The 10,643-nt window shown below is 49.3% G+C and overlaps 3 protein-coding genes across 3 annotated transcripts; 1 reads left to right on the top strand and 2 right to left on the bottom strand.

The window, feature by feature from the left end:
- Nucleotides 1–156: 156 nt before the first annotated feature.
- Nucleotides 157–1,036, bottom strand: Pmar_PMAR015432 (Glutathione S-transferase, putative; the record flags this gene model as incomplete). Its single annotated transcript, XM_002782806.1, has 5 exons — nt 157–318; nt 365–466; nt 542–688; nt 764–915; nt 964–1,036. 5 exons carry the CDS (start codon nt 1,034–1,036, stop codon nt 157–159), a joined length of 636 nt encoding a protein of 211 aa, XP_002782852.1.
- Nucleotides 1,037–1,334: 298 nt separating this feature from the next.
- Pmar_PMAR015431 (conserved hypothetical protein) lies at nt 1,335–3,727 on the bottom strand. The gene has a single exon (XM_002782805.1). It carries the CDS (start codon nt 3,720–3,722, stop codon nt 1,830–1,832), a length of 1,893 nt encoding a protein of 630 aa, XP_002782851.1. The 5' UTR covers nt 3,723–3,727; the 3' UTR covers nt 1,335–1,829.
- Nucleotides 3,728–5,238: 1,511 nt separating this feature from the next.
- Pmar_PMAR015430 (hypothetical protein) lies at nt 5,239–7,176 on the top strand (the record flags this gene model as incomplete). Its single annotated transcript, XM_002782804.1, has 4 exons — nt 5,239–5,830; nt 6,099–6,928; nt 6,976–7,038; nt 7,138–7,176. 4 exons carry the CDS (start codon nt 5,239–5,241, stop codon nt 7,174–7,176), a joined length of 1,524 nt encoding a protein of 507 aa, XP_002782850.1.
- Between the last annotated feature and the right edge of the window lie 3,467 nt (nt 7,177–10,643).

Raw genomic sequence — 10,643 nt, 5'->3', positions numbered from 1 at the left:
ATCACTACACAGCACTCCCTCAATTGAGCAACACGGTAAACTACTCATTGAGAAGAAAATGAACCTCAATAGAGAGAAAAGGGCAAAAGATCCTCACATTTTGAGCGAGTCTTGCGATCATTGCCGACAGTATGTAAATTAAGAATGGATAGAGAGTTACTGAGTCATCACTTCGTGCTTCTCTTCCCAAAGCTTAACAGCTGGATGGGTCTTGATAGCGTCGAAAACGCGCGTTATTTTGGTGTAGGGTGTAAATAAATCTTCTGGGAGACCGCCCACGAAGGGGAGATGGAGCAATTCGTAAATGCCGTAAAGTGCCTACATTGAAGACGAGCTAATTAACGAGATCGGAATACCGACTTACGAGATCCGCAATAGTCAATGCATCACCGGCGGTGTACTCATGATCTCCCATACGCTCCTCTATCTTGCTGAAGAAGAAGGGGAGCACCTTCTTGTATAGGTTCTGAGGGAAAGAGATGTTGTACAGACAATCATCTCATTCAGGTCGAGTCAGTAGACCTGATAAACCATCACTCACATTCTGAGCAGCGCCTCTCTCCTCTCCTTCTGGTGCCTTCATAACCATGAAGAAACTCGACTGGATGTCCTTGACAATATCCATCATCTCATCAACACGGAACCTTTGCTTGAGGTCAAGGGGATACAAGCCGGTAGAAGGATTGAGCTGAAAAAGGACAACGAATGGTCACTGCCGAATCGACAAGCCACGAGTCGGGACTTGACTAAACTGCGAACCTACTGCAGCAACATATCTCATAATGGCCTGATTCTGAGTGATCTGAGTGCCGTCCTCGAACTCGAGTACTGGCAACTGCCCAAGAGGGAACTTCCCAGAAGCCTTCAACGCAGGCCACTGATCCATCTGAATCCTCTCATCGACGAACTTCATACCTGTAACGACTCAGACTAAGGAAGACCAGTACCGAAATATAACGCTACCAGAAATGGCGAAGATGAGTCTGATAGGATCAGCCGGACCAGCTTCGAAGTAATAGAGCTTAAGAGCAACCATGGTTAACAAACGCTTATGAAGTAAGAATACTGAGGTGAAGCAAAGATGCTCATCGTTCTAAGAATCCAGCTTTTTTCTATATGGTCAACAACTGTTATGTTCAAGTTCGAGCATAGCTTGGGGAAGCTTTAGAGACACTATTCCTTGCAGGTTTATATCACAGTGTCCTGACACTTGTGTGCAGATGTCCCAGTGATAGGACTCAGCCGCGTGTCGTCGGGTATACCTCGTTGGTGACCATTTCAACTCGTGAACGCAACAGGAACAACTTGGAATGAAATAGTAAAAACGAATGGTAATAATTATGTAACAATAAACGGTGGTGCTGCTGCCCTTCTTCACCCAACAATAGAGCCGTGACCATCACTCCGACCAAAACAGTTTCACTCATCATTCCCACAAAAAGTCATAACACATTACCGACAACAACGCCAAGTAGCAGCACTAGAAGTAGATAACGAGTATACAATGGACGCGAGGTGGTCCAACACACTATAATGGATGATAACTACATTTGCTTGAACCACTTCTCATGGTGTACAACTGCTGAGTCGATGATACAAACGCTACCATATGATGTAGAAACACAGGGGAGGCGGAGTACCATAAGCAGGGGGTTATGATTATATATTAACACTAATCTGCGAAGCTGGAATGGGCTCAACATCGACCTGCAACAGACGAAGTGAAGATCATCGACTCAATTGGTGTATCAGAAGGTGGTACCCGGGGGCTGAGCTTCTTTGAGATGTCCTCGAGAGCTTGAGCACCAGTCCTCGACTATATAAGACTTTTAACGTCCTCCTCCTCTGAGACCAGTTTCCAAGTCGTTGTTGCTCTCACTGATAACAGACGTGAAGTCATCTCCTTGGTCACCAGAATCGCGGGGAGTATCAGTCGATCGTGACGCTTTATTGTCACCATTTCGACTTTCTCTCTGCCGAGTCCTCCTCTCCAACCGCCTCTTCTCAGCTCTCTGCCTTTTCTTGCGAGTCCACCACTTGCTCAGTCTCAAGTAAGGTGGGTCGGGGAAAGTGTGATCCAAGTCACTAGGACTTGTCCTCACCGAGACCGACGTCAGTCGGAAAGAACGTCTTCTTTCGAGCTCAGCATCATTAGCCGGCTCAGCTGCTGCCGACTCTTCCCGACCGCTCTCTTCGATCGAGCGGGTCGACTCCCCCTTGTGATAGTGATGGTGATGATGTTCCTTCCTGGGCTCTATGACGAACCCGCCGAGATCAGCTCCTTCCTCCCGACGAATTTCCGCTGCAGCATCAACAGTCATTGCCGACATAATTCTGGTGAGAGTACGCTGCCTCGTGACGCTGGTCCCACCAGGACTCCTCGAGCCACTTAGTGAAGGTGGAGGTGGTGGGGCGGCTGGGTCATCATTATCATACGTTACTAAAGTCGGACCGCAGCCTTCTGAGATCGACTTGGACCGTATAGTGGAAGTCCTACGTCTCGCTGGTGGGGATAGACTCGAAGTATGATAAGTAAACTCGCCATCAGCGGCAACAGTAGCGTCAGAACCCATCCTACCGACTCGCTTCGGGGGGAGCACAGGGTGCCGCGGGACAGGAGACAGGTTGCCTCCGTGTTGAGGGAGGCTTAGGTTGTTGCCACTAACAGGAGTGCCGGGAATACTCACTGTACTGAGACCTGCCTCACTGCGAGTGACTAGATTCTGACTACTAACAATAGAGCTTCGTCGTCTTGCAGCTGCCTCCTGATCATCCTCACTGGTCCTCGGACTAAGGAGGAACACTCCAAAGAAGAGGACTCCAGTACCGCTGAAGAATACACCCAACTGCCACGATTGCATAGCCACAAATTCTTTGAATACAATACCGCCAGATAACATGGTAGAGAGGGTCCAACAAACTTGTGTTAGTGGTACCAGGAATGCTCCCGGGAATATTCTCAGCGCTCGGTTGAGATGAATTACCCAGAAAACAGCCGCGAAAAGCCATGCGAAGAGCACTAGGAATGTTCTACCCTGGTACAGCTGTGAAACTTGGCCACCGAAAGCCTGGGTCACTATGAGTGATAGCACTTTGCCCGACACCACGGACTGGGCCCCTACTGCTGCTACACAAAAGGTGTACCCGCTGGGGACTAGGAAGCGGGTAACTCTATTGTGGGATCTTGGCAAGGAGAGCTCCCACTGTATCCTCTTGGGCCATTTGGAACGAGTAAACCACAGAATGGGAGCACCAGTCCTCATCCAAAAGGCAAAAGCAATGAAGCATATAAGCAGCAACAATCCCAGCACAAAGTAGCCGTGAGTCGCCGAAAAGTAGAAATCGTTGAACATTTGGTCAACGTTGTTGATGGCCTCAGACTTGGTCGAGGATACCACCAGCATGACTATTGCTCCAATGATAACCACTGTACCGCAAACGTTGAAGACGGTGAAGGGTTCTTGGAGGAAGTAGTGCACGAAGAAGAGATTGGACACGAACTGAATCGCAGAAATACCACTCAACAAGGACTGAGGGGCAAATGCAAAGGACCCGAAGGTCAGAACGGAGCCTATGCAAAAGAGGATCAGCCCTATTATGAGGGAGTGCCCTTTGCCGTGCTTCACGGCTGTATGGTACTTCATGAGAACAGTACCGAAATTAGTGGTAATAGCACCAACAATGTTAACCACAATGCCGATGACGAACCGAGAAGTGGACATCGGGTCTTATTGGAACTTGGGGAGTGGTCGGACCAGCAACGTGGATGGAAAGTACTCAACTACAACTGCTGAAAAACAAATCACGCTCAACGCGGCAACAATTTGGCCCATAACTCCTTATATTTTGCCCTCAGTGTTTTCGTCATGTCCACGTAACTACGTCGAGACTACCTCCTCTCCGAGAGAGGGAAAGAGAATTGGTGTATTCACAGCCATTGCGTTCCCTAGCACTATGGAAATTGCTACCCTTCCCATGGTCATGACGTTACTACCGTCTACACTGTATGGTCGGGCTACTCTTCAACCTAGGATCGTCATAAAGCTCCACCCTATGCTGTATAATAACGATGACCAGCCAATAATGGTGCGGTACGACGAGCACAGGTACACCGCACAGGCCGGGCACTTCAGGGCTCAGCTTCACGCAACACGAACAACAACACGCAAGGATGGTCGATTGTTGTGGCGAGCGCTCTCGCCAAGGGACAGAGAGACAGTTGAGCGGAGGTGGTGCGGTATACCCTATGTGCTCGGAGCATGGAGATATCGATGCCACCTCCTCGACACTAGTTCCAATACATTATGCTGAGTCTCGAATTTTCCCTGGCAGCGTGAGTCACCGACACTTGACCAACTTCCCGCGCGATTAAGCAGCACACTGATGTGACACGTCAAAATGTCACACTCGGAGTGAGTGAGACGATATGGTATATCCTATGCGCTTGGAATGCTCGAATTGGGATGCCATCGATGAGATGCCACTCTCACTGGGTCACGCTGAATCTCGAAATCGACCTAACAATCAGAATCTCCTACGGTAAACAAATGTAGGGTATACGCACTCGTATGACACGATGAATATACTGTGTTTCGCGCTCGCCATAATAATGTGTCCGGGACACAGTGTCCCCTAGCTCAATACCGTTGTCCCATTCTTAGCTATTTATACGTTTAACAAGGTTGATGAGAAACTGTCATATAATCAACATATGTGGGGAGGACCAGATCGTGTGGCTCCTAACTTAGGAGTCTTAGGAGTCCTAAGACTCAGTTGCACACGTAGGCAACAACACAGAAAGATTATCGACTGTTATGGCGAGCGCACATGCCGGGGGACAGAGAAGTGGTTAAGCTCTATCTATTACTGCCCCTTGGTTGTGTTCTATCGACAAGTTGCTCGAGAAGTTGCTATATCATCGTATTGGTACACGACATCCTTTGGAATTTGGATGCAATCGATGGGGTCCAAATTTTTGGTTGTAGCCTGTACAGTAGATAAATGTAGGAGGACACACGCACTCGTATTGTCGCGGCACCGAATGATCTGTTATTATTATCGGGCGTGCGCGAAATGCTCCAGTGAGTAACGGCAGGCAGGAAGGCCAGAGGATAGATATATGAGGCTGAGATTAGGTGTTTGAGTTATCATTGTTGCTAATTAAATTGATATTATGAGCATGTGAGATAACTCCGTAGCCATCTGGCTCAAGTCTGTATTTTTACTCTCCATTTTCACATGAGTACTAGTCGCGTTGAGGAACCGTCCAAACCAACCGAGTCGGCCGACCGTAACATGGTGACAGCTGGTGGCGGTTCGACGCTCAAGATGGACGACGCGGATAGCAAATCCGAAGCGGCTAGCAGTACCATGGGAGCACTCTTAAAGGATGAAGAGTCCTACAAGAAAGAGCTCACGAAAAGGAGAGTCCTACGAGGCAGATTGAGAGGCAAAATTCAGAAGGTCCAAGCGGCGATGGAATGCATCATCGTACCAGAGGACCAGGAAACCACTGAAGAGCTGGCGACATTAGAGATACAGGAGAGTCTTCTGCACGATCAACTTCGGAGAGCAGAGAAAGATATCGCAGAGTTACAGGAGCTGAGACAAGGAGTGGTGTCCGAATTGGGGAAGGAAGAGCACCGCTCTAGGGCATCGCGATCGGTTTTTTCTTATGACGCTCGTGATGGTACTTCTACTTCGGAGGTCTACTTACCTACGGTATCAGGAAAGGAGAAGTTTCATCAGTCCGAAGACGAGATCAAACCAAGAACTGAGAATGCGGACCACAAGGACAACTGCGGAACGAGAGACTCAAGGACAGTCCCAGGTAGGGGGGAAACTCGCCGCGCTAGCGTAGTAGTCGCGAATGCATCTCCAAGATTGTTAGCTGAAATGCCAGTGCCACAGAGTCTCACAAATGAGGGTAGGGATTATGGTGTGTCGAGCCAGAGGGGATATGTGCGACGGGAACCCAGAGTAGGGATCAATACACAGGGGGTTTCGAAGTTAGCATTGCCACAGTGTGAGGATATCCTTGATCTAGATTCTCATTTTGAGGTTGTTGAGGGAATTTTACAAGAATCTGGGGCTGGTAGCTATTCAAAGGGCACTGATGCACGGTTACTGTTCAAAGTACGTGATGATATCCGGATTCCGGATGGCATGTGTGGGAAAACTACTTACCACTCTTCCGTCGGGAGCAGTGAGGGACTGTGCGAAAAGAGCGGCTCAGAGATCCAAGTATTGTTGGGAGAGAATCAAAGATCAGCTACGTTGTCGATTTTGTAAGAGAACGGCGATAATTGGGAACATCCGAGAGTCACTAGCAAAGCTCAGCTATGGGGGTCCTGGTAAAGTAGATCAGTTCTTGGACTCGGCTGAGACGATTGTACTTCGGTGTCATAAGGCGTATAAGGATAAGAGTGAGATGTTCAGGGTGGTCAGAGCGATAGTGAATACCTTGCCAAGTGGAGTAGCGGAGAAAGTGATCTCGGAAGTGAAGAGGGAGGCGAGGTCACAGCGTGGCTCTTACAGAGACGTCAGTGAGGAGGATTGGGAGACACTTTTACCTTTCTCTCTGGAGGTGGGAGATGTGATTACGGACGGTATCACAGTGGTGGACATCATCAGAGATGTCAGCAGGACCTCTGAGGACACCACCAGGAGAGAGACGGACAAGGTGGCGCTAATAGCTCAGCCGACGAGTCAGCAGGGGGTTGGGATGGCGGTATCACAAGGATCGGGTAGTGCAACTTCTCCACATCCCCCAAAGCAGTCACTGGAGTCATGGGCAAAAGGTTTCAAAGCTTCGTTCGTTGTCACAGTCAAGGAGTGGAACGAACAGGAGATAAAGAAGACTTTCCAACCAGATGACTGGAGACCTTTGCGTAGTAGAGGAAAAGGCCAGGGGCAGAAAGTCGGAAAGGTGGTTGGGGCAGTCGTGGGATATAGCGATGAGGTGACCTTATTGAGGTCAAGGGCAAGGCGTTGATGGCCAAAGTCGCAGGGGATGACCAACTGAAGCAGAAGTTCAGGGTAAGACCTTTTGTTTTCAAAAGCCAGGGAAACGGGGAGGGCCGAATGTGATTCGTGGATATCGCGTTGCGGCCTTAGATTCATCTTGCTCCACATTAGATAAAGGAGGTAGCCAAGGGGAAGGCTTTCCTGCTCTAGATAAGATAGAGGAGGAGGAAAAGATAGTAGTAGAAGAAGTAGTCAGGGAAGAGCTGGATGATAAAGTGTGCTTGATCTACTTAGAGGTTCCAGTAGAGTTACAGGTCAGAACCGATATAGTGAGTGCAGTAGATCCGAAGTATAGAATTTTGGGAGTGAAAGGGACGATAGACCCAGGAGCGGGACGCACATACTTATGTTTACCGAAGGATAGAAGAGCGAGGCGAGATTGCATACCAACTACTAAGGTGGCGAAGTGGGCTAAGCTGGCGGATGGGAGCCGCACAGCTATCACCCAGGAGGCCGAAGTATACCTTACCTTATGGCTCGAAGGGGAGACAATCACTGCTGGACCTCATATAGTCCGAGTGTTGTACTCAGAGCAGATAGAGGACGAGGTCGGTCTGCTAATAGGCAGGGATATTGGCAGCAGAGTGGGATTGCAGTTGGACCTAGCAACGGGAACGGTGTCTCGATCGAAGAGAACCATCAGCATGGATGGAGAAAAATTGGTGGATGATTGTGCAGCAGATACCATTGATGTGGTGAGGTACGTGCAGGACAATGTGATAAGATATCTTGATACTCCGGGAAAAGGACAAGGAGTAGGAACTCAACCATCACCTCAGGGAGAGGGTAAGATTATTTTTCCAGTGCTTCCACCACAGGAACGGGAAGTCGCCAGAGTTGCTGTGTCGACGCTTGTGGGAAAAGGGGACCTGGAGGATGAGGGCCTTCGAGAATACAGAGTGTCTTTCAGGAAGTTGAGGGGAGACAGCCGGGCAGACTGCGAAGGGCAGGAAGCGGCGGTGTATATAGATCTCCCGAAGAGAGACGATAAGGCGATGAGAGAACTTCGTGTACCCAGATATGAGAGGGCTGCGTACAATAAGCTCTCAGGGACTCATCAACGGGTGTACCAGGATCTGGTTCAATAGTTTGTAGCGAGAGGGTGGTGGATAAGGAGATCGGAGCTGAAAAGCGAGGAGCACTCTCAAGAGAGGGAATGCCTGCCAGCATCTCCCATCTTTCTCACACAGCTAGAAAAGAAACCACGACTTGTCTTGGATTGTAGAGGAGTCAATGCGAGTCTGGGAGGAGTATCATCGTCACGACGGGCAACGTCAGATATACTCATTGCGGTGCGACTCAACGGTGAGGATATGATTGTTGCAGATCTCCAAAAGGCATATTATAGATGCAGGCTCTTAGCGCACTGGGTGTTGCTTGCCACCGCGATAGGGGAGTTTGTGTCGGATAGAGTGGCCTTCGGGCTGCATTTTGGAGCTGGTTGTCTCCAGGGGGCCGTCAAGGAGATAGTGGCGACGATGTTGGAGTTGATGAGAGAACTTTCATGGGGCCAAAGATTTGTATTCTTGTTCATTCTCTTCTACATGGATGACATTGTCATTCAAGGTGGAGGAGTGGAGGGGATCGTCAGGGCGTTTTCCCTTCTGTTTACGATTCTGAGGTACCTGGGATTCGTGGCACAGTGTGACAAGTTGTGGGCGGTAGTCAGGCCAGGAAACGGGGAACAGTTCCGACAGTATTGCGAGAGATATAGCATCTCTATTCCTTTGAGTGCGGAGGGCACTTTATTAGGGGTGGGGATCTGTCTGGAAGATGAAAGGATGCTGATTGACTGCAAACTGACGCAGAGGTGGTCGACAGTAAGAGAGTTTCTGAAATCCTCCACTTGGACAAAAAGTGGTACATTTGCGTGTGCGGGAGCGTTGGCTCATGATAGTGTCCAAGGGCATCCAACACTCAGGCTTTTAGGGGATGTATTACGGGCCATAGTGGGGAAGAGTTTTAGTAGCCTTCCGTGGGATAGGGAGTTCACATTGCAGGACATGAGCGAGGGAGTTCGAATGGTTTTCGAAGAGACTAGGAAATGGGTGGCAGAGAAAGAGCCGTCCCTAAGCTGTATGCATATATCATCTCTCCAGGGGGGAGAAGAAAATATGTTTTTGGTTCTGGAGACCGACTAATCATTATTAGGGTGGGGGTTCAGCCTGTGGGCGACCAGACAGGAGGGAATCTTTGAGTACCTTTCGGATAGTAAGGGAAGTTGTTTTGAGATTTTGGCATCCGCAGGGAGGTGAACCAATAGAGAAGCGGTGTGGCACTCGAATAGGCGAGAGTTGAGAGCGATGTTCGAAGGGGTGAGTCGAACAGCGAGATTTCTGGGATATTGGAGAGGCTCACACCATAGACTCGGCACACAAGGCACGTGTAAGCTCTCAATCAAAGGTGATAATTTCGCTTCGATCCGCTGGTGCAATGAGAATCCCCCTTGCAAGGCACTGGAATTGAGATCGATCGTTAGGCTCGCTGATGCAATAAAAGAGGAAATCAGTTTCATAAGAAATAATTGTGACGTGGTTGTTGAGATCGAACATCTCCAAGGCTGTCGAAATACTAGAGCGGATGAGTTGTCTCGTCTACTACAGAGGAAATGTGCTAATGGCGTTCAGATAGGAAGAGCTCTACAGGAGTATCTAGATGAACCTCTCAGCGTGGCGCAGGCAGTGGATGATATCGTGGGCAGACTAGGTGAACTACCCAGCTCTGCCGACCGATTGTGTTATGTTCCGGAGGAAACATCATCGCACGGTCGGAGAGGAGGGGAATGTCCGAGTCTTGCGGATGAGTTGGCGCTGGTATCGTACGATGTCGATGCGGCTCTCCAAGTATGGAAAGCCCTACGTTTCTCCTTCATCTTGTGGAGAAGAGCGGTTGCGGGGTATCCACTCTCAGATGTGCAGTATCCAGTGGCATATCAGGAAGAAGACAAGATATCTTTTTCGAGATCGCTGCAGCTGGGATGGGCAGATGGAATGGATGCCAAGGCACTCCGATCATTGGTATGCATAAGGATTGATGATGATGGCATAGCACGCTATCTGATTAATGGCGCAGATGGGGCTACCAGTTGGGCGTTTTATGTACCAAAGATGAGGATGGGTTTCAGGCGATTACTCATTCGTAGTGCTCACAGGAAGCTGCGGCATGCGAGCCGGAATGCCAGTGTAGAGAGAGCGATAGAGTTTGGTTTCTTCGCACCGTCATTGAAGCGACTTGCGAATGATGAGCTTGCAGTATGTGTTACTTGTCAGCTCAAGAATGCCAAGCGGGAGTGGAGAATATCGCCGGGGCTCTCAGGGGCGGGTATCTCGGATCTTTCACCAGAGAATCTATTGAGAGCAGGTAAGGAACCCTTTTATGCTGTGTCGGTGGATGCCATTACGTTGGGATCGGGTCTGCTCTATCTGTCTGTGGTCTGCCTCATGACATATAGCGTGGTGTGGATCACCATACCAGATCAGACTTCCTCAAGTATTGCGGCAGCGATCAGAAGGGCTCAGAGGAGAGAAGGCGGATTCGCAGTGGTGGTAGCCGATAATGCGATTGCCAGGGATTCAGTGGCAAGGGATCCTGAATTAGCGGGATGGAACATTCATTTC

Source organism: Perkinsus marinus, assembly GCF_000006405.1.
Source record: "Perkinsus marinus ATCC 50983 genomic scaffold scf_1104296938182, whole genome shotgun sequence".
NCBI classification, from domain to species: Eukaryota; Perkinsozoa; order Perkinsida; family Perkinsidae; genus Perkinsus; species Perkinsus marinus.
The sequence above is the reverse complement of the archived record's forward strand: the minus strand, read 5'-3'. Positions and strand labels throughout refer to the sequence as shown.